Source organism: Limanda limanda, chromosome 9, assembly GCF_963576545.1.
Source record: "Limanda limanda chromosome 9, fLimLim1.1, whole genome shotgun sequence".
NCBI classification, from domain to species: Eukaryota; Metazoa; Chordata; class Actinopteri; order Pleuronectiformes; family Pleuronectidae; genus Limanda; species Limanda limanda.
In genome coordinates, this window is record NC_083644.1 from 14,791,072 (window position 1) to 14,818,644 (window position 27,573).

The 27,573-nt window shown below is 43.8% G+C and overlaps 1 protein-coding gene across 1 annotated transcript in view; it reads right to left on the minus strand.

Annotated features, from left to right (window-relative positions):
* Positions 1–27,573, minus strand: part of LOC133011177 (fibrillin-2-like) — a 65,712-nt gene that overhangs the window by 24,505 nt on the left and 13,634 nt on the right. The window contains exons 4-9 of the mRNA XM_061078883.1: positions 24,151–24,246; positions 23,659–23,754; positions 14,155–14,352; positions 10,213–10,338; positions 6,026–6,151; positions 1,002–1,154 (exon numbers count right to left, since the gene is read on the minus strand). Coding sequence (XP_060934866.1) covers positions 1,002–1,154; positions 6,026–6,151; positions 10,213–10,338; positions 14,155–14,352; positions 23,659–23,754; positions 24,151–24,246 — 795 coding nt within the window. The remainder of the gene's footprint in view (positions 1–1,001; positions 1,155–6,025; positions 6,152–10,212; positions 10,339–14,154; positions 14,353–23,658; positions 23,755–24,150; positions 24,247–27,573) is intronic.

Genomic DNA, 27,573 nt, shown 5'->3' on the forward strand with positions numbered 1-27,573 from the left:
GAGATAACACAGTGAGTGGACTGGTCTATGGACTGTGGTGTACGTTTGCTAAATAAACTCCAGAAAGGCTGCTGCACTTTACAGTTAATGTTGATGTTCTTTAGTTCAGTTGTTACGGAGCTGATCATCTCCTGTAAGAGCTTAACTAGATTCACATATACTTTATATATATATATATATATATACTGGAGCGAAGCCTGACCAACCATGATCTTACAGTAACTCTGTACACTATCCATGTACTTGTGCATGTATGTGTCTATGTTTAGTATGTGTGTTTGCATGTTTTGCTCTTCGTTTGTCACTAAATCAAACACACAGGTCTCATTCTGTGGTGCCAGTAAGAGAAAGAGAACATTCTGTTACAGATCAGTTATGGATCACATTGTCTCACGCAGGGGAGGACTTTTCTAAATTCCAGCTTGACTGAAAAAGATGATGGGTCATTATCGTTACACAAATCTTTCCATCTTTCTCTCTTCATTTTGTCTTCATGACATCATGCTCATTAGTTTGAGCAAATGCTTTGGCCACTCCTGTCGCACACACACACACACACACGCACACACACACACACACACACACACACACACACACACACACACACACACACACACACACACACACACACACACACACACACACGCATACACACAAACACACACACACACACACAGACACACTCACACACACAAACTCAAAGCAGCCTCTCTCCAACAAAGTCAGTCTTGTCTGGTTAACTTAACAGTGTTGAATTCATTTGGCTTGTGAACCATTTACACAGTCATGGTTTTATTTACTGACTCTGTTCGTGCGAAATTATAAACAATCCATTGTTGGGGAGTGCCAGTGTTTGTCCCCACAGGAAGAGAGTGATGGATCACTCGCTCACATCACTTTGCTTTCAACAACACAGATGTTGGTGTAAGCCTGTGTGAATTTGTCAACAACTGAAACATGGGATTTCCATGTGTCAGAGTGTGTTGTTTTCATGCTCTCACCAGAACCTCTGACCGGGCACATCTCCGGGATCAGTCCCAACGCCCAGCAGCGTCCTGTGTCACAGCAGCACTGCATCTTGGTGAACTGACCATTCACCTCGGCAGCACAACGGCCGTTAGCCAGAGCAGAGAAACAGGTCCCCACACGCTGGTCTGAAAGAGGAGGAGACACATGGACAGAATGAGAAGACAGGACAAGCAACAAACTGTATTTTAATATGTTTTATGTATGTTATGTTTGAGTATGTGTGAGTTCCTTGTTTCCCCTGGCTGCATGACAAAGATCAATTTAGAAACGACTACTTTAGCGTTCAATTTAAGGGTGAAACAGTGTAACACAATCACTAAATGTGTGAGAAAGCATGAGCAAACATATTATGAGAGAATAAACATTCAAACATTATAGTTTATATAGTCACTAGATCCCTGTGTTGGAGCTGGAAAGTGTTTCTATGGAGAGTGACATCTGCAATACCCTGTTTAGCCTGATGGGCTCATGACCCGACATTGCATATTGAAAACATTATGACAAAATTAGTATAATAATTTAATATAACAATAATTTAACACTATTATTAGTATTCCAATGACGGCTTCTCAACACGATGTTTAGTTCATCCTTAAAGTTAGCACTTCAGGTAACACCATCAGTAATATTTCCAGGTCCAACACTTTATTACACGTGAGAAAAGTCGACAGGTGATTAAAAGCCCCTCTCAGATCAGCATGGCTGTGGTTCTGCCCTCTCCGTGGAGCCCAGGGAGGAAGCTTCTTTATGGGAGAGGTTGCCTGGGGTCTCCACTAACTGCAGGCATCTGAAAGGCCTCTAAAAGGGGTCTTATTTGTTACAGTTTGCCAGGTCAGGGTCAGGAGAGGGGCCTGGGGTTCAAAGAGCGTGTGTGAGGGGTAAATGGAACGGAGACAGGAGAGTGGGGGGGAGAGGGGGGGGGGTTCTGGGTATTTTGGGAACATACCAAGAAAGAGGAAGAAAAAGACGACTGAGAGAGAGGGAAAGAGATAGAGAACACACGTGTGTTATTTCAGAGAAGTGGACAACATATGTGAAAATGCTCCTACAGGATAAAAAAAGAGGAGGAAAAGAAGAGTGAAGCAAGGGGCAGGGGGGGGTGGACGGAGGGAGGGAGGAGCAAAAGTCGATTAAGTCACTAATGAGCCGGCAGTCTGGAATTAATTAGTTCCATGTGGAGCAATTCCTGCCAATTAGACAGAACATGAGGCCGCTGTGCTGTGTCTGGGAGCAGAGGGTACAGTACACACACACACACACACACACACACGCACGTCTACCTGTACACACACACACACACATAAACACCCACTTATACAAATACATACTCGCATAAATACACACGAATACAGCGAGACTCAACCCAAAAACATCCCACAGGAACGAGCGAGCTGGAGTCACGGTGGTGGTGGTGGTGCAGTAGAACACGGCTGAGGGGGTGGGTGGGGCTGAAGGGATGGGTGGGGCTTTGCTGATGAGGACGATGATGACTTAAATTGGATCCAGACCTCGGGTTTGCTCGCCAGTGCTCCTCCGCTACACAAGAAGCATATGCTTTCATTTGCCGAGGTGTTTTCACAGACTGACTGACTGGACGGCTCCTTTGTATTATTTTCCGAGCCTCCACAGTGTGACAGGGCATTAGGCTCTGATTACTGTTACCCCCCCTTCCCCCCCCCCACCCCCCACCCCCAACCCCACCCTTACACACTCATTGTACAGCAAATCCCACAAAACACAGGGCACAACACCTAGAGGTGCATAGTCGAGCTCCTGAACCAGAAACATACATCCCACATCTTAAACCTGTGGGCAGGCAGAGAAGAACTCAGCCGATATGAACAAACACTTCACTCTCTTGTATTCACTTCATGTTCTGACCAAAAACACACAAAGACTTTTGGGGAAATTTCATCAAAGTGAATCAGGAAACAAGCTGAGTTCATCATGTCTCCTTTTTCAGAACCCAGTTATGTGCCTAGATATGAGTTTGAATAATAATCAAAACGTTTTGTTGGACCGGGTCCGATCTATAGTCTGGTTTTGTTTGGAGTTTCTTATCTCTGCCGCTGTCTCCTTCCAATCTCGTCCATTTTGGAAGCGGGACGGAGGCGAAAGGAAGGATATATGGGGGTTGTGTCTGGCACCTGTTATATTTGCTCTCTCTCTTTTTCCCTCTTTCCCTTCAGCAGGCTGAAGAGGAGCAAACTAAAGGAAGCGAGGTGCAGGATCCAGATGTCAGAGACTGGGAGGAGGAAAAAAGGGCCAAGAGGAAACCGTGAGATAGATAAGGAGGATGAGAGAGCGAGAATGCTTCGTTTTTAGAGATAAAAAGTTTGGAAAAAAAAGAAAAGAAAAACAATAGCCAGGGGAGACGGAACCAGGGAAATCATCCAAACTCAGATAGAGAACTCCAGAGCAAACAGGGAGACTCTCTAATGTAAATCACTGAACTGTTCGCTGTAGGAATGAGCTCTGGTGTGATCAATGCTTTACTACAGAAGAAAAACAAAGAGAGAAACAAAGAAAGAGTGATATATTACTTCGGGGGGGGGGATGGCAGTGGAGTGGGAGAAAGAAGAAAAATATGGACACGCATAAAGTCAGACAGATGGAGAACCCCTGGGTTTGGGTGAACCACACAGCTTCAATGTGGGGTTCACGTTCTACAACACACCCACACACACACACACACACACACACACTGTACACACGCACACACACACACACACAACACTAAAATACTAACACAAGGCTGTCAGTGTTTATATGACACCATTTATTTCTGATAATCCTTTAACTGGAACTGTACTTGAAAAGTTTTCCTCTTCCATCACCTCTCCCTTCTTTTTGATCTTTTCATTCTTCCTTTCACTTCTTTTTATTTTGTATTTATTTATTGCATCTTTCCCCTCATGGTTTGTCTGCGCTCTCATACCCTATGCTTCCCCTCACCAGTACCAGAATGTAGACTTGGCCAAAGTATATGGGCACAGTCTTTAAGCACTTTAAGAGCTATTTTTCACATTTTGAGTTTCTAATGAAAGAAACTCTTATTGCTTCAGCATACAATAATGCAGTGCTTCCAAGTTTGTGGCTTGTGGAATGTCGTTTTCATTTGAGCTATATATAAACACATATTTCCCCCTCATTTAGAAGAACTTGAACCTTAATGCAAAGTCATTGTTTCCACATCTGCCAGTCCACTTGGTTTCCCCTGTGGTCCTCTTGATGTAAATGTCATCTTCTATCCCTGTCTGCTATAGGGGACACACGGGTCAACATTTGAGACTGAGCTGACTGAACACATGCTCCAGGTGATATATCCACCTACTGGAATGGAATGTGGGGTCAGGTAAGCATGCAGGGAACGCCAGACCGGAGCGAATCCTCATTTTAGTATGAATTGGTTCAGAGCAGACTCTATCTGCTGAGGAGTCTGAGGTCTTTTGGGGTGCAGGGAGCACTCCTGAAGACCTTCTTCGACTCGGTGGTGGCATCAGCCATCTTCTTTGGAGTGGTCTGCTGGGGCAGCAGCATCTCGACAGCAGACGGGAAGAGACTTAATAAACTCATCAGAAAGGCCAGCAGTGTGCTGGGGGGTGAAACACACACTCCCTGATGGCCAACTCCTCCCACCCCATGCGGGACACCCTGGCAGCTCTAAACAGCTCCTTCAGCCACCGGCTGATTCACCCCCGGTGTGTGAGAGAGAGGTATCGCAGGTCCTTCCTTCCCGCTGCTGTCAGACTGTATAACCAGCTGTGACCCCATTAACATACAACACAATATTTGCAATTTCATTTATTTAATTATTTAATTTAATTATCTAATTATTTAATTGTATTGTTCCGTTGTTCTACTACTTACTATTTATTTGCTTATTTGACTGTTTACTTTTTCTTTTTGCTCATTGTTGTTTTTTGTTTCTTACTTTGTTGTTTTGCTCTTTCGTTTGTTCTTGTTGCACTGTGCCTGCGCTGCTGATGTAAAACCCTCAAATTTCCCCACTGTGGGACAAATAAAGGATTCTATCTATCTATCTATCTGAATGGCACCGTGGGCATGTACATGTCACCAGGACGAGTCTGCAGCTCTCAGTGGAAAGGGAACGCGGAAAGCACGGTCAGGCCATTATCTAAGAGCAGCCTTTTAATCCTATGTGTAGGAATCACATACATGCGTAATGTTTGTGTGTCCACTTATGTTTGCTTATAGACTTAATTGGTTGCACTTTGTCGAGGTTGGTTTTACCCTCTTTTGTGTTGCGTCTTCCCCTCCGATCACCATATGCTTTTTACCGATAAAGTTAAACTGCTCGAGGCTATAGCTGCACATCAGCCTTATGTATTTGTGTGCAAATGTGAGTCTGGGATTTAGTAACTGGGAATTTTCTCATTCTCAACCCATTTCCTTTTGCCCTTTCTCCAAAACAAAAACAGAGCAGCTTGTTATTTTCTGCAGATGACCGGGGAGGGGGTTGTGTTAAATAGAGAAAGAAACTTGAATATAATGTGCAGTAAAACATGAGAAAACCAGACTGGGCCTCTGATGCTGAGAGGATGAAACAGAGAGACCCTGATCCGTCCGTCTTTTGGGCCAAATCTTGAAATAATATATAAACACCTGGTTGTGTTTGACTGCCACGAGGGCTGAGCATCTCAGGAATACATTAACACCTGGTAGTGTTTCATGGGACATGTCAGTTAGGTATGTGTGCCAGCGCATGTGTGTGTGAATGAGTCAGAGCAGCACTAACATTAGAGTAGATTAATGCTGTCAAGGCCAAATAGTGCGTGCAAGTGTGTGTGTCTGCACATGGTGACCACAGGTCTGTAGGCCAGCTTGACTCATCAGAACTCCAGTCACAGGAAGCTGTGATGGCGGGAGGGAGGGAGGGACGTTGCTGACCAGATGTGAGGGCGTTTCGCTAGCCAGGGGGTGAGGAAATTCACAAATGAGAGAGTGGAATGCTGGTAATGTGTGTGAGACTCACCCACACATCTGGAACCATCTGTGCTGGAGATGTAGCCTCGTGGACAGGTGCAGACGTAGCTACCGGCGGTGTTGGTGCACTCTCCGCCATCGCACACACCAGGGATGGTGGCGCATTCATCGATATCTGAAACACACAGTTACGTCAGATACAACGTTTATCACATCTGTCGAGTTCTTACACCTGAAGCCACACAAACGTGTTCCAATGTTCAAATCTTCTTTGTTTGGAAAGATGCAGTAGCGTCCTGCGGTAAACGTTTTTTTCACTGGAGCAACGGTTTCTCCTTTCGGGGAGATTAATCAAACTAAATGGATCCACAGTCTAATAAAGGAATTACTGGAATTGGGTTTAGCAAGTGATTTCAGCTTGTGAGATGAGATGTGTTGACAACAGAAACCCTCTGACGGTGTAAACTAATGAGGGAAGAATAGCATCTCAACACTTATTTATCTAAACACCGAAAAAATGACAACTTTGGTGTATGAACAAACAGGGCAACAAATATGAATCTGCATTATAAACTTAAGATTGCATTTGCTTCAACTAACTTTAGGTTTCTTGTGCAAGGTTGGCCTCAATACTTGAGTTCGGTCTAGTTGAAGTTTGGACCAGCGTGCGCCCCAGGTAAAGTAAAGTCAGGCCAGGTTTAGAACAGGGTCCACCAGCAGATTTGCAGGGGTTTTACAGAAACAGGATGGCAGCGGGACAAATGTTTACAGTGCTACAACTTTTCTTTGTTTGGAAATCTTAGTATGGCCAAGTCCAAATTATAAGTTTTAGAAAGATAAATCATCTGAACAAAGGATAATTACCTGGCACAGCTTTTATTTGGAGCTGAGTTTGAGTTGGCCTCATTATCAAACAATCAAGTGTCTTGAACTTTTCCAACTCTTTCTTTTTTGTAGTGAACATTTCAAACGAAACCCAAACTAATAACTGGCATTAGAAAATGAGAGAAAAGGTTATAAGGTGACAATAATCAGTGTTATTGAAATAGAAGGGAGAGAGCAAAGAATTCTTAAATCTACTGAATGAAAGCTGAGATTAAATAAATGTGCAGGTTAAAAGTGAAACTTATGTATGTAATATCAAAATCCCCAATCATAGAATCTATGGGAACAACACACTGTGAATAAAGCTGACCTGATTTAAGTCTCTGACTCAGAGACGTGGACAATATGTGGGAGTACCTGGGCACGGTACTTGGCAGGCCCCACCTCGATGTGGTGCACTTTATGACTGTATTAAGTTCTATTATTCAGGGAGTGGGCGCCTCGTTGCTCCATGACGGGGGGGAAACCCAAAGTGAAGTTCCAGAAGGTATTGGGGTTTTATGATGTGACACTTATTTATACGCATAGGTAATTACTGCACCACTGTGGGGCATAATAACAGAATAAGTGCAGATGTGGTGCATGTGTGTGTGTGTGTGTGTGTGTGTGTGTGTGTGTGTGTGTGTGTGTGTGTGTGTGTGTGTGTGTGTGTGTGTGTGTGTGTGTGCCCTTTGCATTTCGCAGCTGGAAAAACGAAGGGCGTGTTAGTGTAAGTCCTTTTAGCAGTAACTTAAACCCTTGTGAGTTGTTCTGTGTATACCTGCCTCCATCTGAGTGTTGATGTGTGTGTGTGTGTGTGTGTGTGTGTGTGTCTGTGTGTGTGTGTGTGTGTGTGTGTTAGAAGCTGAGTGGCTGTGCTTCCCCTGCTGACTTGGGTCTGACAGCAGTGGCAGAAGGCCTAGGTAAAGCTGTTAAAGCCCCGGCAAATAAACCTTGTGTCAGCACCAACAACAGCACGCCAGACGTTACGCTGTGTGTGCGAAGGGAAATGTGTGTCACCTGTATAAATGTCTGTGATGGAGCCATCAAATCTGCAATGTGTGCAAACATCTGCAACACTCTTCAGTATATATATATATATATATATATAAATGAAAAAACATTGCAATTTTTCCATTTAATCTGAACTCTGATGTGCGGAGTTTTCTGTGCGTGAGAATCTGCGAGTGTCGGAGCGACAGGGAGGTCTGTAATGAGAAAGTCTCCCGGTTGCTGTAAGTGTTTCTTTGTTTGGCACAAACAGCTGGTTTTCAGCCAGAGGACTGTATTTATGGAAGGAAAATGGAAGGAGAAGCAAAGAAAGGCAGAAAGAGGCGGAAGAGAAGGGGGAAAAGGAGAGACTGTTGAACGCAGTCTGAGCTAAAAGCCGCCCATTAAACCAGGTGCCTTGTTTTTGCCCGAGAACGATCAGACACCCATGACATCTTAACTGCACTTTATCTTAACTGCTCCAAACCCTCAGTAATTTCTCTGTGAAAGCGCCCAGTGAGGCCGTTGGTGCATTAGCTTAAAGGGCATTTCAATAAAAGCCTTCCCCCAGAGGAGCTGCGCTGATTGTTTAAGAGTTTTCACTTAACGTGTGTTTCCTGCAGGTCCATGACTTCAGATACACGTCACAGCCGTTGTTTTGTTTTATAAGCTTCAAGAAACACTGAACTCTTTCTCTTCTCGCTTCTCCGCGTGGGTCAAATGGGAAAATTGCTCCATAAACCATCAAATCAACAAATCAGTACTGGAATTGAAATGAGGGTTCATTTTTCAACCAAAACAACTGGAAAGGATTTCCTGTTTTCTGAATAAATACACTCATCAAGGCAAAAGATTCACGTAATTTATTGGATAAATATGATGTCATGTTCCGAAACTCTGAGTTTGGAAGCTTGATATAAAAAAGATTAAAATCCCTGCAACCTTTATTTTGTATTTGAGTTTTTCATTTTCTCCCAGAGCATCCGTTTGTTTTCCAGGTTTTAAAGTTTGTAAATTTCGACCTGAGCAAGTTCTTCTTCTTTTTACAGATTAACTAAATTCATTCACTAAATTCATTAAGTACCTGAAGGAAGAGGTTGTTTTTTTTCAAAAATGGAAACAATAATTAGTTGCAGCACTAGATCTGTTATGACCATGATTACCTATGCTGAATAAAATAAATGTAACACTGTATATAGACTGATGGAAAGCAAGAGTAATGTAACTCGAAAAAATTGGGCGATCAGTGAGAGGGTAGCGAGTTTACAGGACTTTGGAATCCTGAGAAAGTCCTAATCCTCTCCATCCCATCCTAATCCTAACCTGTGTTTCTTTGTCTCAGTGTCCTTGAGTGGCGCGAATATAAACCAGCTGGAATGTGGCTGCAACCTCCACACCCAAAGTTTCTATTAGCTCTGCCCAGCATCTCTGGAAGCGCTCACTCTCTCCTTACAGTAATACCTTCACTGAAGTGGCGCTCGCCCAAAACCACAACTGAGACCGGGACTGGTGAATTAGTTAAGTCAGCCTGTCTGTTTCCTCCTGCATTCACAGAGACATAAATCACTTTTGGGTGAGTTTTACGGTGATTGCTTCTCGTCAGTCCTGAAGGTGGAGATGCCAGTTTTCCAGCGAGTAATAGTTGTATTTTTTTCCTGTAGCTGGTACAGCTCTTCGCCATATTACAGATTAATAAAAGGAAAGCTCAGATGGAGATTAATGCGCTGATATGCAACGATCACTGGTGCAACAGTTTCGAGAGCTTTCTGTAATCCTCCCTGAAGACTGAGAACTCAGTCCAAGAGACACAAACGCTGCCTGGCGAACTCTCTCGACTGTTTAGCCTGGGCATTGTTTAAATTCCATCCAATCAACACATTGTAACGTGAATCCACTTCACTGTGCGTGTGTGTGTGTGTGTGAGTGTGTGTGGGTGTGTGTGTGGGTGTGAGAGTGTGAGTGTGTGCACATGTTCAGACTTCTTCCACTATGAACATGTCGTCAGCCCTCAGAGATTTGTCAACTGATCAAAGCAAACCCACAGTTGTCACCAAGTGCACGCTCCATGACGGTCGCTATCAAATCAACTAAATCTTATTTGAAGGGCAATGAGTTCACAAACTCAAGCTCACTGCAGGCAAATGGAGTTCATGGAGTTTTCAATACTTTAGCAATTCAAAATCAAAGTAATTTTTGTTTTATATATTTTCTATGTGTTCTACTTCAGCTATTTCTTTTTAACTGAACCTCCATGCTCTTTACTGTATTGGTCTTCTCTATAAAATGTTATATCTAACATTGTGCATCTTAACTTTTATCCTTATAACCTTGTCGTATTGTGAAGCACTTTGGGTCGACTCCGGTTGTTTTTATCAGACTCACCTTCACACTTGTGGCTGGTTTCACTCTGGCGGTGACCGGCAGGACATTTGCATTCATATGATCCCACGGTGTTGATGCAGGTCCCTCCGGCGCACAGACCCGGCACAGCCTGACACTCATCCACATCTGAGAGGATTGGAAATGAAGAGAAATGGATGAGAAAAGACAAAAATCAGGTAAGAACAAAAGCGATACTATGAGTTAACTATTGTTCAAAGACCATTTGCGAGCATGATTCTGGCACTTATCCTGTTGCTAAAACACTGATCTTCATTCCCAGACATGTTTTTTTTTGCGAAGTTTGACAAGAACAAACTTGGAACCCACTGTGATGTCTAAGAACACTTCCAGAAAGACCCACTTTGATTCTTGTTTGAACAGGAAATGACTTTTTAAATGTACGCTTTTTTCCCAGCATTCAATGAGTGAGTCACTTTTTCCAGAATCAGGGGATATGACAGAGAGTCTCTCTGATCCTGTCACACTCACTGTGGATTTATATTCCCTGCTGCATCAGCCACTGAGCAGGATCCACACTTTGTGAATCTGAGAGCTATGCTCTAGGAAAACAAGAACTCCTGAACACACCTGCATGCTCACGTACACACACACACACACACACACACACACACACATGCACTGTATAAACAACCTGTTCATAACCATCCTTCAATCTTTAATCGTTGTACTAAGGAAAGGCGGAGGAACTCTTTATGCCAAAGAGAGAGAGAGAGAGAGAGAGAGAGAGAGAGAGAGAGAGAGAGAGAGAGAGAGAAGGAGAGAGAGAGAGAGAAAGAATGAGAGAGAAAGAATGAACGAGAAAGCAACTGGCCAACATCCTGAGTGGAGCCTGGAGTGAAATCCTTACATTTGGATTCATGGTCATGTGCGCTTTGTGCTACTGCCAGCAAGATGCTGCTCTAGGCTCTCTGGCGACTAGGTGCCTTTGGTGTGTGTGTGAGTGTGTGTGTGTGTGTGTGTGGTTGTGTGTGTGTGTGTGTGTGTGTGTGTGTGTGTGTGTGTGTGTGTGTGTGTGTGTGTGTGTGTGTGTGTGTGTGTGTGTGTGTGTGTGTGTGTTTGTGTGTGTGTGTGAGAGAGAGAGAGGGAGAGAGAGAGAGAGAGAGAGAGAGAGAGAGAGAGAGAGAGAGAGAGAGAGAGAGAATGGGAATTTGAGAAAAGGAGAAAAGCTAGGGATTCATAGAGAGAAGAAAACACAGGAAGACAGTGAGAGAGTCAGAGAGGAGGAATGTGAGTAACTGAGAGATGAGTGATGTCTGGTCTCACACTGGCATACCTCTAACATATGAGCAGCCGGGTAGTAGCCACATCCAGGAGAAAAGGACGAGGTGGAGCTGAATACAAACCAGCTACAGATCCTACATGTATTTCCTTGTTATACTATGGAAAATGTGCTACATCCATTTGATTTGTTTCAACACGTGTTTGAACCAGATGTTTGTATATCAGTAATCATTGGCACATACAGTTTATTTTCCAGATCCGATTGTAATAAATTGACTTGCTTTTAGAGTAAACAACTCTTTGTGTTTCCTCAAACAAAAATAAATAATGGATTGAGTGGTGGAACTTCAAATAGCAGACAAAGCTCATTGTAATGTTTTAAACCACTGCTTAAATGATTAATTGTATTTCAAAATGTATTACTTACATGCTTTGTCTCTTCATTATGTCATAACTATTGTTTATAATATCTTTTTATGGTTTTATTACTGTTTTATTCTACTCCTCAGTCTTATTTGCCTTCGTCGTGAGATGTTTAACCCAGTTTCAACCACGAAAGCACTTTGTAATTGGATTATATACGTTACAACGAGGTGTTAGAATGCCCGTTTAGTGTCACTTCATTTTGTTTTATATTTGAAACGTTGGACAAATGGGTCGTGACACTTGGATCCTGCACTTTGTACCTGCTCACTCTAAACATTAAAAAGCGTACTGTCCTTACGCATAATGAAAAAAGGCTTTGGAAATCAAGTTTACTCTGAAATGTATGATTATTTTGTATGCATATGTAAATAACACATGAGTTTGCTATAATCCCAAAGTTCACAGAATAAATACACAAAGCTATCTTTCTCAGCTCTGACGCTGTCGATGGGTCGCCAGCTGCTACAATATAAATACTTCATACCATCCCACTCTTCCTCGGATGCTGCTGGGTGTGTCCCACTCAGAGGAGCTGGGATGGAGGCAACATGGAGCCTGGCTGGACGCTCCACATGTGTCACACTGTATATTGATGTAGTCTTATTGCTTAGTCTGGCCAGAGCCAGAGGTTATTAGAAAGGTATGTGGAGAGAGACACCAGCAGCAGGAATGTTAATGAAAAAAGGTGAATCTCAGTTCATATTTGACTTGCTCCCTCAGCCTGAGCTGCTTATGTTATGTCTAGTGAATCTGTTCAGTAAAGAATGATGAGTGGTGTGGGTGGATTGTGTGTCTAATATACTGCAGATGCTTCTTAGGGGTGCTCCTGCTATTTAGAATTACATTTTCAGAGAGTTAGAGGACTTGGAAAAACATAAAAGCTTAGTTTAATTCAAAAGAGGTAGAGATATCCTCATTTGAGTGAGACCATAAACATAGTGGATAGTACTCTTCCCATACTGTAACTCAATTAGATAACGCAATGTTTAATTTGGCCATCTGCTCTTTGTAAACGCCCATTTTTAAATCTCCACATCCCAAGATCTTAATGCAGCTTTTCCGTTTGAAGTTTGAAGTCTTCAAGCCAAAGCCAAGATCAGAGAAATAAGTAAATGTGCGCTTGCTGATGTTACTTCAGAGCTGCAGAGAGCATGACTCACATGTTTCTACAGTCTAAATATCAGTTCTGCTCGTCTAGTGTAAAGGTATCAGAGTGCCCTTAACACAACATGAAATCCTGGGAAAGAACGGAAATCACATCTGTTCGAATCAGTCCTTATTCCATTTATTAGTCGTCGCAAATCATTAGTACGGTTGGGTACCGACATCCGACAACTACCGGATCACATCACAGATTTTAGAAAGTCTGGCTGTATTACGGCTAAAATGATTCCGACACTGGCACAGCAGCAAATGTTTGAAAACAACTCTGTGTAAAGGGAGGAACTTAATTAAGCACATGGCGACGTACGTGCTACATGAAGAGGAATGCTCTGTGTTTGACCTCTCACATGACCCCATGTCGAGCCCCTCGGCTGGTAGTATGGGCGTCCCTGGCGCCGGAGGGGGGGGGGGCACAATTGATGACGAGTTTGAAGTATTTTGCTGTATTAAGCACTGAAACTGTTATTGACTGTTAAATGATTGTTGTTGGGTTAGGTTTTATTTGATTTTAATATCTTAACAGTTAATATGTTAAAATGTCAAATCTGTCTTAGAAACAAACAAAACCATTCTATTCATGGACCATTGTTTTGTGCTGTTTTTGAGCAAAACGTATAGGTTCTGGCACCGTTTAGGCACCAATACTATTTTCAAAGTATTGATTGTGCACCAGTCATGGAAAGAATCCAAACGATATCCCACCATAGTCACTAACAGAATCAAATGTGTTTGCTCCATGTCTGCTTTACACAGTACGAGGACAGACTCCTCTCTACAGATGTAACAGATACAGTAACTGACACATGACTCTATTTACTGTTTTGTCAGCAGAGAGAGACACATGTGCACAGCTTCTCCTGCAGAGGACATGAACAGGAAATTACAAGTTAGCATCCGGCCTCATGCTGCAAGTAAACACCCTGCATGATGTTAACACTAGTTCAAGGATGTTATGGGTAGGATCTGCCGCTGAGATGATGATGGATAAATGAATGGTTACAGTGTTGTATGTGGGTGTGTACAAGCGCCCGCCTGTGTGTGTGTGTATCGGTGACCCCTTTGATCACTGTTCAGGTGTGTGTATAGGAAAGAGAGAGAGAGAGTTTTGACCTTGACAGGCTCCGGTGCGGATGTTGGGGATGAAGCCTCGTCTGCAGGGGTGTGGCTGGGCGGGGCACTGCTCACAGGGGTGTCCCCAAGCTCGGCCAATGGTGGCACAGCAGAGGGTTTTGGTGCAGACGATTCCACTGAGCTGGCCCTGACACATCTGGTTGTTCACCTGGGTGAAACATGGCCCGGTCCGGTAGTCTGTGGAGAGAGGCACGTATCCTTTGTTAGCTGATGACTGTTTTACCATGCCAGGCATTAAATGATGAAACGGTGATTCATTTCCTAGAACACATCTGGCGCAGCACTAAATGAAACCAGAGAAAGTGCATAAATGAGAAATTGCCTATTTGGGCACAACCATATTTTCTGTGATATTTAACTAAATGACTGAGTGATAAAAAAAAAAAAATTGGCTCCACATTACAGGATGATTTTAGAGAGATGACTCACTGGACCTTTAAACACATTCTCACAGTTTAATTGCTTCAAGTGTTTAGTCTTTAGCGCCGCAGTTGGCTTTCAAAGAGGAGCATTTACAAGTAGCAGGTTTTTACCAGGACCTAAGAGGAACAATATGAGAGTTGGTAGCAGCACAAGGGATCATGTAGGAGCACGAGAGGGCAGACATTATCCTATTAAACTGCTCAGATTAAACTGAACAGCACATCCACGCTGGCTCATTCAGCAGGAATTTTCGCAATAGGATTGGAATGCCTGCTATGTATTAAATCTCTGTGATAATAAGTCGGCCCGTTGGACTGACACACTGAAGCACATTCCACAGCTTTAACTAGGAGTTGATGGTGACTGAACAGTGGAGGTTTCTGTTTCCATCAATATCACAGTATCAGCACCTCATGACAATCATTCACTCTAGACATGGGTGTGACTTTGCAAAAACAACAAACAACAAAACTCTGAACACGATATATCACGCTTCTTTTTCAAGATACAGATACATTTTATTTATCCCACCCACATGCACAGGCACACTCATGCAAGGGGAAATTTAACCTCTGCTTTTAACCCATCTGGTGCAGGACACACAGAGCAGTGGGCAGCCATGTACGGCGCCCGGGGAGCAGATGTTGGGGGAGTAAGGTGCCTTGCTCAGGGGCACTAGACAGGGTAGGGAGAATCCTCTTGGATTTTTGGACAGATCAATCCAGGTTCGTCTTTTTGTTGTTTCTCCGTGGAGTCGAACCAGAGACGAACCAGAAACCTTTTCTGCCCATAGTCCATGCTTCTGCCACTAGTCCACCGCCTCTCCATTCCAGTCTGTTGCATTAGGAAACGTATATCTCTAGAATCGTCCATCTTATCGGCTCCATGATTTACATGTATATCGTTAAGGGCCCGAGGAATTTGGTCGATTTGGACATGCAAATGTTCAATACTGATCAAATTTGAACAGGTGACCAACGCTATGAAGCAACAGCGGCTGGGACTCAGCGACGTGACGTTCATGATCATGACAACAGCACGTTTACGACAAAAGAAGAACAACTGATGCTCTAGTTTGGACATGGACTGATCTTTGAAGAAACAGGTGAACAGCTCTTTGTGCAGCAGCTTCAGGGTTCTCTGGACTGAGGCGGCTCAATGTCTGTAGGTCACCTGAACAGTTTCAGAAAGAAAGTTGCAACCACAGGCAAAGCAAACTGCCCATCCCAAACATGCATATTCAGACTGAGCACTGCACAAGTCCTACTAATAAACATTTCATGAGATACACACATTTCATAGGAAAATCAGAGAGATCCCGTTGTACCTTCAGGGAAAGGATGAGTGAACATAAAGGTAAGAAAGTACTTTCACTCATTCAAACAGATGTTGCAAGCAAACAACTTTATGTTAGAGCAAAACGAGAACAGAATGTTCCTCAGGGATCACCTGGCCTCCTCGCTGCCCCCCCCCCCCCCCCCCCTGTTCGCCAGTGAAACTGTGGCATAATCTCGTTAAATGCACTTCACAAATCAGACACAATGACCTCATGCTGAAATCACTTCAGCAGTACGATGTTCGTCTGTTCAATCACATGGAGCCTAATGATGGCTTCCCTTGTGGGAGAAACCCTTATTAAGTTCTCTGCAGTGGCGCCAAACTTAATGAAACCTTCATTGAAAAAAAAAAAGAAAAAGCGGATTGTTGTGTCAGCGGAGATGAAAGATGAAGTGCATGGTTGACTGGCCAAGGCAGTGACAGTGAGCTGAGGAGAAAGTAGAGCAACCTGGTCAGCTCTGAAGGACAGAGTGGGATGGGAAGATAGAAAACAGCGGTGGTGTCTGGTGGGAAGCCTTCCCCAGACTTATTGCCCTTATTGGTTCCTCGTGTTACATGAAAGGGAATCGTAGAGGATTGGGCAAAGGGTGGGAGAAGCAGAAAGAACCAGAGAGAGAGGAAGACGGAGAAGAAGAGTAAAGTAGGTCAAACTGAGCATGCAGGTTCGGAGCTCACAGCGGCTCCACCCGCTCATCCATCTTTCTTTAGTTCTCTCCGCTCACTTTGGGTCTTCCTGTCTGTCTGTCTTCTATTCTCTCCTCCTTCCATGTCCACTCACTCACACTTGGTTCACCCAATAACATTGAAAAGCCGCACAACTGCCAAGTTCAGCAATGTATGCAAGGGTGCTTACATAGAGAAAATGTACACGTGTTTTCTCAGACACTGCCCTACCGACTCTGCTGCTCACACACATATGACACATATGTATAAGAATGCAAATACTTGTCCCTGCAGATACACACATCTGAAGACAAACACACATTCTGTCCCAGCTGCAGCAATGAGCCAAACCAAAGACTGGAGTTGGTTCCTTCGAAAACACAAAATAACAAACAGTGAAGAAAAGCTGCTTGTCTCCCTGTGTCACAATCACCGTGCGTACTCCATGTGTTCTGCCTTTTGTTGTTTGTGTGGTGTATAAATCTGTTTGTGGAAAAACCCAATTTCATACGCTTCAGTCGACACTAACACAACACAAAGCACAAAGGTATGCACATCTGTATATTATGCATGTAAATTCAGTGGACACGTGCAATCACGGGCGCGGGCACATTGGGACAGGACCAAATCCAGCATCCTGATTCAGTCCGACTGACAACATTGGGAAGCAATTTTGTCTAATTATCGTTCAAATAGCTCAGTAGATCAAGAACATTCCCCGTCCCTTTCTCCGAACTCCACCGTTAGCGATCTCTGCGCTCCGTCTCATCCTGACATCTCTGGTTTCATTCATCCACACAATGAAAAACATCCAGCTAGCCTCACAGAATGGACTACCCCTCCTCTGATAACGAGAACATTTTGTGTCTGACTTAATGAACTCGCCTCCGTTTTACAAGATTTTTGAATGTTTTATTTTGTAAACATCACCGCTTCTAATAAAACTTCCCAGTGAACTGCTGCCAGTGTGTAACGCAGCCCACAGTTTGCAGGGAGCTGCTGATGCACATCTAACCTCTCACCCAGATCAGTCCACTCAGATTAGCCCGCCATTCATAGCAGGCAAACGTTAACAGGGTCTGACCCTTCACATGTGATAAAGTTTTTGTAGTCGAGCCAACTAATGTCTGATATCTGATACGCCCAAATAACGTGACCGCTCATCAAAGCCTATTACTGTTTGCTCTGATGGGAACTGGATCAAACGAAGAAAAAATACTGTTAAGGCTAAGGTGAGAAAATGTTTAATCCCGTCTGGAACGCAAAGCCTCCAGGAGAAGTTTTTCCCATCAGCCCTGTCCAGCTGTGGGATCAGAGAGATGGGACCTGACCACTAGGAGGAGGGACAGGGGAGAGAAAAAACCCACTTAGGACTCATTAATAACTGCTGAAGTATTTATGAAACTCCCAGGAGGACAAGTCTGGGTAGATAAGAAACCTGAAATATGAGTTGATTACATGGAAATGAGGCCATTATCATGTGTGCATACCTTCCTATGACAAGGGGTCAACAAGTCAAATGAATTAAGTGAAGTGAAATATATGCATACACAAGACCATGTGTGTGTGTGTGTGTATGTGTGTGTGTGATGCAGGACATGTCTGGCGGGTCTTGTGGAATTTCTGATTGCATTGGGGTGTTTGTGTCCTTGTGTCCTTCTGCTGTTGTGGATATAAATAAATGATTCAAATGTGTGGGCTCTTTGTTTGCATGTGTCCCGGTGTGTGTGTGTGTGCCCTTGTGTGGCTGTGTGCGTCCGTGTGTCTGGTGTGTTTATCTCCATCTTGGCCAACCATAGCAGTCTCTGTTAGTCTTATCAGCGCCATTATCAACAGGCTTGAAATTTCCCTTTTCCTTTAGACATAATCGTTCCTTAAGGGGTTTGCTCCTTTCATTTTTTCCACACCGACAACAATTAGTCGAATGTGAGCAAATGTGTAACAGGGCACAAAACACACACACACACACACACACACACACACACACACACACACACACACACACACACACACACATACACACACACATTTACAGGGGCCAGAATAAGAAGAGATAAGCCCTCTGCAATCTACCAAGGCCCGAGAGCTCCAGCTAACCACATGACAACGTGGAAGCAACTACATGAGCAGGCTGCTTTCAGTTATACACTTAAGTTTCGGACATTTTCCTGAAATGTTCGGGAGGGGCTCTGTGTGAGAATGCAAATGTCCAAATCAGTTGCTCCAGACATTTCCCAGAACTTTTTCATGCCAGCCTCCTTGTAAAATGTCCAAAGTGCAAGTTAGCCCATGTGAGAAGAATGCGTTCTTCTAACGTGAAAGGCAAATATTCATTTCCAATTTTGTGTACATTTTCCAGAGTTCATGTCTAAAAAATTTCTTTAGCTTCAAAGACTATCAGGCATTTAGAGCATGCTAATTTTGAATATCTAGACATTTTATTGACTGTGACTTTACGGCATCAGTCCGTCGATCTTGAAGTTCCTCTGTCATTGTTTCTATGTTTCAACCATTGTACTGTAAAAATCTATCTTGACCTCTATGGCTATTTTTATTTGTTTTGGGAAACTTCCTCTCACAATAGGGTCCAGCAACGGAACAATAACGCAGACTCCATTGAACGCAGACACCGCCAGGCAAAGAAACACAGCCGGGCAAGCAGGCTCCCGGCTCCATCAACAAGTACCACTCATGGGACCTGTTATTTATTCTGTGAAGGGAACGTTTTTTTGTAGTACTGCAATGAGAGTAAATCAGCCAGATCAAACACTGCCTTCATCACCATCCAGTGAGCCAAGCCCAACGCTGATCTGAACCAACCAGAGACTCTGAATGGGACCTGAGCAAATTTCCTCGGCTTTTCATTTATGAGATGGATCATCAAAATTCAGTGCTCCCATAATAACAGACACAAGAACCAGCTGGTGAAATGTGACTTCCCTGATTACACCGAATATATAACATTTAATTCAGAGCATATAGTATTTGGATGAGGCACGAAGCTGATTTCCAGACATAGATCACACACTGTGTCTGGTTTGAATAAGACTCTCTCTGATATTTGCTCCTTCGTGGTTTGACAGAGGTCATTATGTACCCTTTATGGAAAAGAGAACTATGGAGTCTGCATTGTATGGCAACATCGTGCTGCATTGGTATATGATTTATAGACCTGCTGCAGATCAAATTTAGCCCGGCTCCAAAGTGGCTGACTCAACCTAATTGTCATTTGGGATATTTTCCACAGGGTGACCTGTGCCTGCCTTCAGGTCCCACCCATCTACCAGCTCTGTTTGGTTCAGTCTTACCCAGGATCAGAGAATAGAACAGAAATAAACCAACTTCCTTCGCCTCAAACACCTTAAAATGCCGCTGATGTCACCGCCTGCCGGGGGGGGGAAACTGGTCCTCTGTGATAATTGATTTATTTAGCCTGGACTGGTCTGAGACTGAGGCTGATGTCAGAGGCTGTGTGGCTCCACTGGGACACACTGGACTGGGTTATTACTGGAGCAGAGCTGGCTTAATGGGCCAAAGCAAGCGTCATTCATTTTCCAACAATTTGGTTATTCAACCTTATTGGACAAAGGAAAAATTGGACCTGAAGATGAATCAAAATGGAAGGTTGTGAGAAATTTCACATCAAACCAAAGAAGTAAATCTCATGGCAGAACTAGAGGAAGAGTCAGATCCCCTCAGTCATGGGGGTTCATCTTCCCAGGGACATGAACATCTGTACCAAAAACAGTATAATGCTCAATCGGTTTAATTTCAGCCTGGACCCATGCGACTCCCCAACAGAACCCATAAAGACTAGAGAGCAGCCTGTGCCACAAATTTCGGTCCATATCTGACCAAGCCCCAGAGAAAGCTAACCGAGCCTGACCCGCACCCAGGTTGTGCGTAAACCTGATCAAAGCCTGATGTTCCCCCCGATCACCGGCACAGGCAGGATGAAGAATCAAGGAGAAAGCTCAGCCACAGAGACCGGACCTAAACCAAATATCGCTCCACAAGTTTTGTCAGAACCCGACCCTAGCATGTCGGAATCCACACTCTAATACAGAAAGAGAAACATTACCACTCCATCAGTATCCATAAGTGAGTCATAAGTATCCATGCATGAAAACATATCCATAAACAAAACTGTGACAAACACATAGTAGCTGTTGAATAATGACAGTGTACTCATGCTTTTAATTCAGTGAGGAAACCCTAACTCTGACTATATTTCATCCTAACCCTAACTAAAGTCAGCAAGCCTCAGGCACGCACAGACGTAAGCTATTCGCACATAGCTGCACGTGCACACACACCCGAGACATGCAAACACACAAGGGTTTCCCATGACTCCATCCCACACAGTTCCAAGTTTTCTCCGTACCAACTGACTTTCACTGCCTTCATAATTGCAGTTCATCAGCAATCCTCTCACTGAATCACACAGTAAATCTACTGACTCACAGCCTCCGTCACACAAACTCTAAAAACCACAATATGCAACAGACGTAAGAAACGCCAAAGGTTACACAAGGGAATCTGTAGCGTTTTTGGACAAAATCCAAAATAAAGAAATGCATTAGTCGCCTATTGGAGAAAACTCTACTTTGCTATTTTCTGGATAATTGACAGTCAAATGTTTAATTTCTTCAAGCCCAGTTCACGTAAAATAATTTTTAGCCCAATTATCACGTTGCCGACTAGTTTTAGAGGTTTCCAGATCGGATCCAAATCGGCAGTCAATCAGCAACCACCAATCACTGATCACCAACTGGCTCACCAACATGCCACAGAATCAACAACAACAAGATTTATAGCGAGCAAAATGTGTAGATGTGTCTGTGACAACAACAACCAACCAGAGTGCAGGACAGAGTATTTGTGTTACCTTGGTTGTCGCTATGAAGATTTGTAATGAGTGAGGCAACTTATTTGACAATGTAAGCTCGTATCCTCTTTTTTCTCTGAAGGAAATTTAGCATCAAAAACACAAAGATTTATGAGAGTTTTCCCTGTGACTACCAGCCGGTCCAAAGTTCTACCCGCTCCTCCAACATGGAGAGAAAGAATTTGTATTTTCTCCCCCTGTGTACACAGCTGGGGAGTCAATTTTCATTCTCACCCTATCCCTCCAATTTTTTCTCCCTCCATCTCTCTCTCTCTCTCTCTGCCTCCCTACCCAGCTCCACATCAGGAAATGTCCACAAAGAAAGTCTATTCTGTCCGTCCTGTGGGGAAGTGCGGGAGAGTGGATGGGGCGGTATTTGTTGCCAGATGTTTTTAAGACAAACCTAACCCCCCTCATGTAGTTTTTATTTTATTTTTTCAAGCAAACAAGAACCCAGTGTTCCATGAAGAAACAAGGGATGGGGAGTGAGGGAAATGATAAAAATGTTAAAGAAATATATTAAGTGGTTGCATCATCATTCCATGAATAAAGAAGAAAATAACGAGACAGAAGAAGACAGGAGAGAGGAAGATGAGGGATGAGTGTGGAGGATAGTAGGGTTGGTAGCTGTAGCATAGATACATATGTAGGTAGGAAAAAAATTATATGGAAGAAGAGGAATATGGTGGGTGCAATTACGGGAACTTTCCTCTACCTCAGTTTAGGTTGCCAGCAGGGGGGAGTAGGAAAGCGAGGGAAGGAGAAGGTAGAAGGTGGAAGGTGAGGGTCAAGAAAAGGTGAGATTGGTACCAGAGAATATCTGAAGGCTTTTAAAGCTCTCTCTCTTCCTCTGAAAAGGTGAACTGAGGTAAGCCGAGACTAAGAGCAGCCATCACTTCAGACATTTTTTAGACTGTACCACCTACTTCCAGCACCCTGCAATCACTTCCCACCGCACACATACCTCAGCCCTCTGTTCAAAGCCCAGGAGGCGAACACCCACTGTCTGTCTGAGCTGTATGAAGTCATTCACGCTAGAAGAGCCTGCTCACCGAGCGCTGGAGTAATGAAATAACAGAGAACGTCTGGACTGATAGGAGCGGCACTTCTGACTCCTCGGTCACATCAAAGAGTTCCTGCAGTGATATTTTTTCCTTTACACTTGTGTACGTATCTCACCTCACTAATCTAGCAACTTGGTGTGTCCATCCTGGCCTGCCTAACTTTCAAGCTACATAAAGGCAGCTTTAGTCTATTCATAGTTTTTGCCATTATTACTAACTGTGGTACAGTGATTGCTGGGAATAAAATCAGACAAGTCACACAGGCTGTCGGTTCTGCCTTTGTGTGCCGAAAAGAGACAAGAGTGTTGGCGGCCTTTGTCGGAGGCTGCCGCTGAATTAGGACACAGCTTGTGTATTAACTATGTGTGTTAACTATGGAAAGTATGACAGGTTGAATAGTCCGCCGACCCTCACCCCATTTGATATGACTCTTTGTACTCAACCTGACCCAGGAATGGTGGGCTGATCAGTTGAGCATGCAGAGACGCAGGCAACAAACAACTTATATAACACACCCCTTCTTTATCTATTTTATTTTATTTTATTTATTTTTATTACCTTATTATTTAATTATTGTTATTGTTCATTATTTATTTATTTATCTATTTCTGTATGTCGTGTTATCTAAAACCGATCTGGTATATTATACTGTTGTTAAAATGTTTGAAGATCTCTGGGATGGGTGGGATGGGCATGGGGTTATACAAAATGGAAATGAAACTGTCTTTGATTGTATTGTCTACTGCAAATGTGAAATCAATAAAAATGTTTTTAAAAGGAAAAGGGAAGTATGACAGGTCCAATTTAAACCCAGAAGTCAGTGTGCAAATTGAACAAGTTTTTTGACCAGAAAAGGTGAAACAATGGGATCGATCGTCTTGCGTCACATATTCTGCTGGACCTCAGTCTCCCATGACTGACATCAACTCAGCCAAACATACATGTGGTCACTATGGAAATGAAAAGTACAAAACTAAGAACAAAGCTGTAAAAGTTCATTTTCACACTGTTTAAAGCCTCTTTGGTTGTACCTTTAAAATACCAGTAGCAACCCTCTATCGTATCATCACATACAGTGTCACTACAGAAACGGGGATGAGCTCTCACCTCTCTCGCACTGCGGGCCGGTGAAACCGTAGACGCAGGCGCATCTGCTGGGCCCGATGCAGCGCCCGCCGTTCTGGCAGCCGTTCTCACACACGGCTGCGGGAGAGACAGGAAAAGAGAGTGAATCACAGGGGCAGCTTCACACTCTCCACTCCTCTATCACAGATTCGCAAACACAGGTCTTTCATTAGGCTTCGAATGACTTCACCTTGTAATCACTTGCATCACTTGCACATAAACACACATTGCATTGTATATTTGTCCAGCAAACATATGTGAGGATTTAGTTTGATGACATCAGACCTTACGACGATAGCGTCAACTTTTCTTACCTCACGCCCTAGTTCTAAACTTTGCGTTTACCCCCAAATATTGACTCAGCGTTTAACAGAGTTGAAATAGTCTGAAGAAGTCTTAATGTTTGGCTTAGATCTAAATCTAAAAACAGAAATGTGATGAAAATGTGTCAGTGCTGCAGGATCTTTCACTCACGTTGTCCACAGTGGCCTCCTGTGTAGCCCTTCGGACAGGAGCAGGAGTCCTCCGCACAGCTGCCTCCGTTCATACACCTGATGTTACATGACTGAACTGTGGGAGACAGAAAGGGGAAATGAGGGAAATGAGATTGGGCCACAAAATGAGAAAGAAAGATGATCGACAACAGATGCGCTTTGAAAATGAGCATCAAACCTCCACCTCGCTTGTTTTATCTAAGAGCACAAGCTGCAGCATTGCCACAGAATGAATAGAACTCCAAAAGGTTTTGTTATTTACAACCCGTCATTATGGAACAAACCTATATTTTTAAGAAAGGGGAGCACAGTGTTTTTAATTGATCGACTTTAGCCTCTTTTCATTAAAGTCTCACCCAGTCAAAAAGCACATTAAGAGCTGAGACATCTGAGCTAAAATAAATAACTGTGGTCACTTTAAAGAACCTCTTTACACTTCAAATGGGGGTTTGAACAGTGCTGGCGTATCTTTGTTTCAGCAGACGACGGCTCAAAGGCCCCCAGGCCACAAAACCAGAGCTAATCAAGCAGACTGGGAGTAAAGGCAATAAGTCGAGCCAGCTGTATGCTGCAGTCAGTCAGTCGTTCAGGAATTTGCTGAGAGGAGAGGGAAAACGGGTAAGGGGGGGGGAGTATAATCCAAACATGCCAGGATGCAAAGAGAAAGCATTTGATTTTGAGTAGTGAATAAACAGTAGTGATGCACAGATCGATACTCAAATATCGATCCTTACGATTTCAGACCGGTCTGTTCTATAATGTCAGAAGTTGGCTATTTACAGTCTTAACTGATTTAAATGTGTATTTTTTCAACATTGAGAAAGTCGCTATATGACCAGGATCTGTTACTTCTACTTCCGGCTGTCGTAGTAATAGCAACTACGGCTTGTTAGATCTGACAGACACGTTGATGATGGCTGAGGAAAATGAGTGGAGCTTTTTCAGCTCCGAAAACAGCAGCAAGGCTGTAAATGATGTGCGTGGTAGGATGTTGAGGCACCGTGGCAACACCACAACACTTGTTAAACATGGCTATAATTTGAAAAAGCCCACTCTTTATTTCCCTTTTCTGAACACAAGCTTTAGCACAAAGTAACAAATCGGTATCGGCAATGCAACCCTTGGTTTTACTTGGTATCAGATCAGAGAGAGTATTATCGCACGTCACTCATAAAAACAACAGAGAGAGATGTAGAATTAGCTGTTATAATTTGAAACAGGACCTTCTGGCTGCCAGAGTGTGAGAGAACCAATCTGACATCATCAGACACGTCAGTGCAGCTTCTTTAAGAGAAACGTGTCCTTAGTCCGGGGCCAATTTCTGCTTTCAAGCTTTAACCGTACAGATAATGAGACACCTACAGTGCTGGATGCGAGTAGCCAGTATTCGTTCCCTACATCCTGTTTTTTCTTTTTTTATATCCTCAAGGCTCGAGTGGATATTGTAATGTCCTTCACCCTGCGCTTTCATCCCTCTTCCTTCCTCCACTCTTCCTTATTCCCTCGCTGCCTTTCATGCTCCTCTGTCTAAATCTAAATCGCAAGTTCAACATTAATTTCCTCTCTCTCTCTCTCTCTCTCTCTCTCTCTCTCTCTCTCTCTCTCTCTCTCTCTCTCTCTCAATCTCTCTCTTTCTCCCCATGTGTCTGTTTATGTCTCTTTCCCTCTTTAAAATGTCTGGCATGCGGAGCTGTGGAGCAGAGGGGAAATTACTGGGCTTCCCCCATAGCTGAGGATGTTTTTTTTTTCCAATGACACTTTATAAGTTGCCAACATGATTTTTCAGCCACTACAACTCACCCACTTACTCTGACTGTGTCCAAACACACTAAATATGACATGTGTGTCAGACTATCACTGTGAGTAAACACACTTTAAGGTCGTATTTCATTGTGATAACCCAAATGTCTCCATATGCACAGACTTGGGTCAAAATGAGTCAAAGCACAATAGCACGCATCTTGGATCGGTCCCCTGGGAAGTTTCAGTGAATTCAACGCAGCGCTGTAATTCACCAAGCTTGTCAACAAAGCTTTCCTCTCTTCATATACTAAATGCATCTTAAGTCTCAAAGTATTTCCACTCAGCTTTCTCATGTGCAACACTTGGCCGACTCTATGTACAGATTTGGCAGAAAACCTCATGGCAACATGTGGTAATGAATTAAAGCAACAGTTTGGGACTCTGGGGCACGCCATGTTTATAGGTTAGAGTACGACTGTGCTCTTTCCCCATTCTTCTCATTCTCTCCCATGAGAGATCAGTCAGCTCCTCCTCTCAAGTTTCACCCTCTAAGACATGAGGTTAGCGCCGTACACTCCTCTGACTCGCTCTTCTGCTCTCGGGCCAACAAAAGGCGCAATGAAGTGAAACTTATCAGGCAAATTATTGCAGTAAGTAATTACAGTTTTCTCTCCCGCTGTGGAATAAACCTTGGATCGCTCTGCAAACCACACTCTCCCAAAGCCGAGGGCATCCTGGGTAAACTCATCCATTTTTCAACAAGTCCCCCACCCCACAAAAACATATTTCTAAATAGGTCAGTGGAGGAGGGGGGGGAAGTATGGGGAAAGAGGCGAAGGTTGACGGGGGAAGAAACTCTGCAGCAAGAGGCTCTCGGTCCATGTGTAGTCAGTGATATGTGCGCCCTCAGGAATAGAGGATGATGGGATAAGTGCTGAATAGATGGGAGATACTGCCGAGGTACACAAGCCACAGATTAAGTTCATGACGTGTGTTTTCTCTGTAACAGTGACTAGATGGGATACGGAGAAGGAGGAGGAAGCGAACAAGCACATTTGGAGGCAGAGGAGGATGATCTCACTGGCGAGCTTCGCCCCGGCGCCCCCCCCCCCCCCCCCCCCGCCCCCCTCCTCATGCCACTCCGCCCCCACAGGTGGAGAGCGATGGTCTGCCCCACCGACCTGTGCCTGGAAAGTTGCACGTGCATAGTAACAGGATGGGGGGATGTGCGTGTGTGCGAGCATGTGTGTGTGAGTCGTCCACCTTCTGAGAGGAAGGAGTCGGGTGTATTTTTTTGCGGCACCACAATGCACCTCTGTATTCTGGTAGTGTCGTCGGTGAGCTGCTTACATCTGGGTGTTTTTTACGAGAGGCTGCGAAACACAGGAAGTCCAGGCTTGTGTGTCGAGAGTGGGTGTTTGTGTGTGTGTGTGTGCACATGTCTGATGGAAAGCTGAGGAGCTTTACAGCCGTGTTTTGTCCTGATTTACACACACAGACCTCAGGGACCCGGGGACACGTCAGCTGCAGTTTCAGCAATAACTTGACGACGTAATGAAGCAGAAAGCTGCGTGAGATGTTTTCCACACAGGTTGGCGTCCACATGCAAACAATTCTTTCCATTTTAGGAAAGTCAGAGTCCTGCACCTTTTTATTTTGG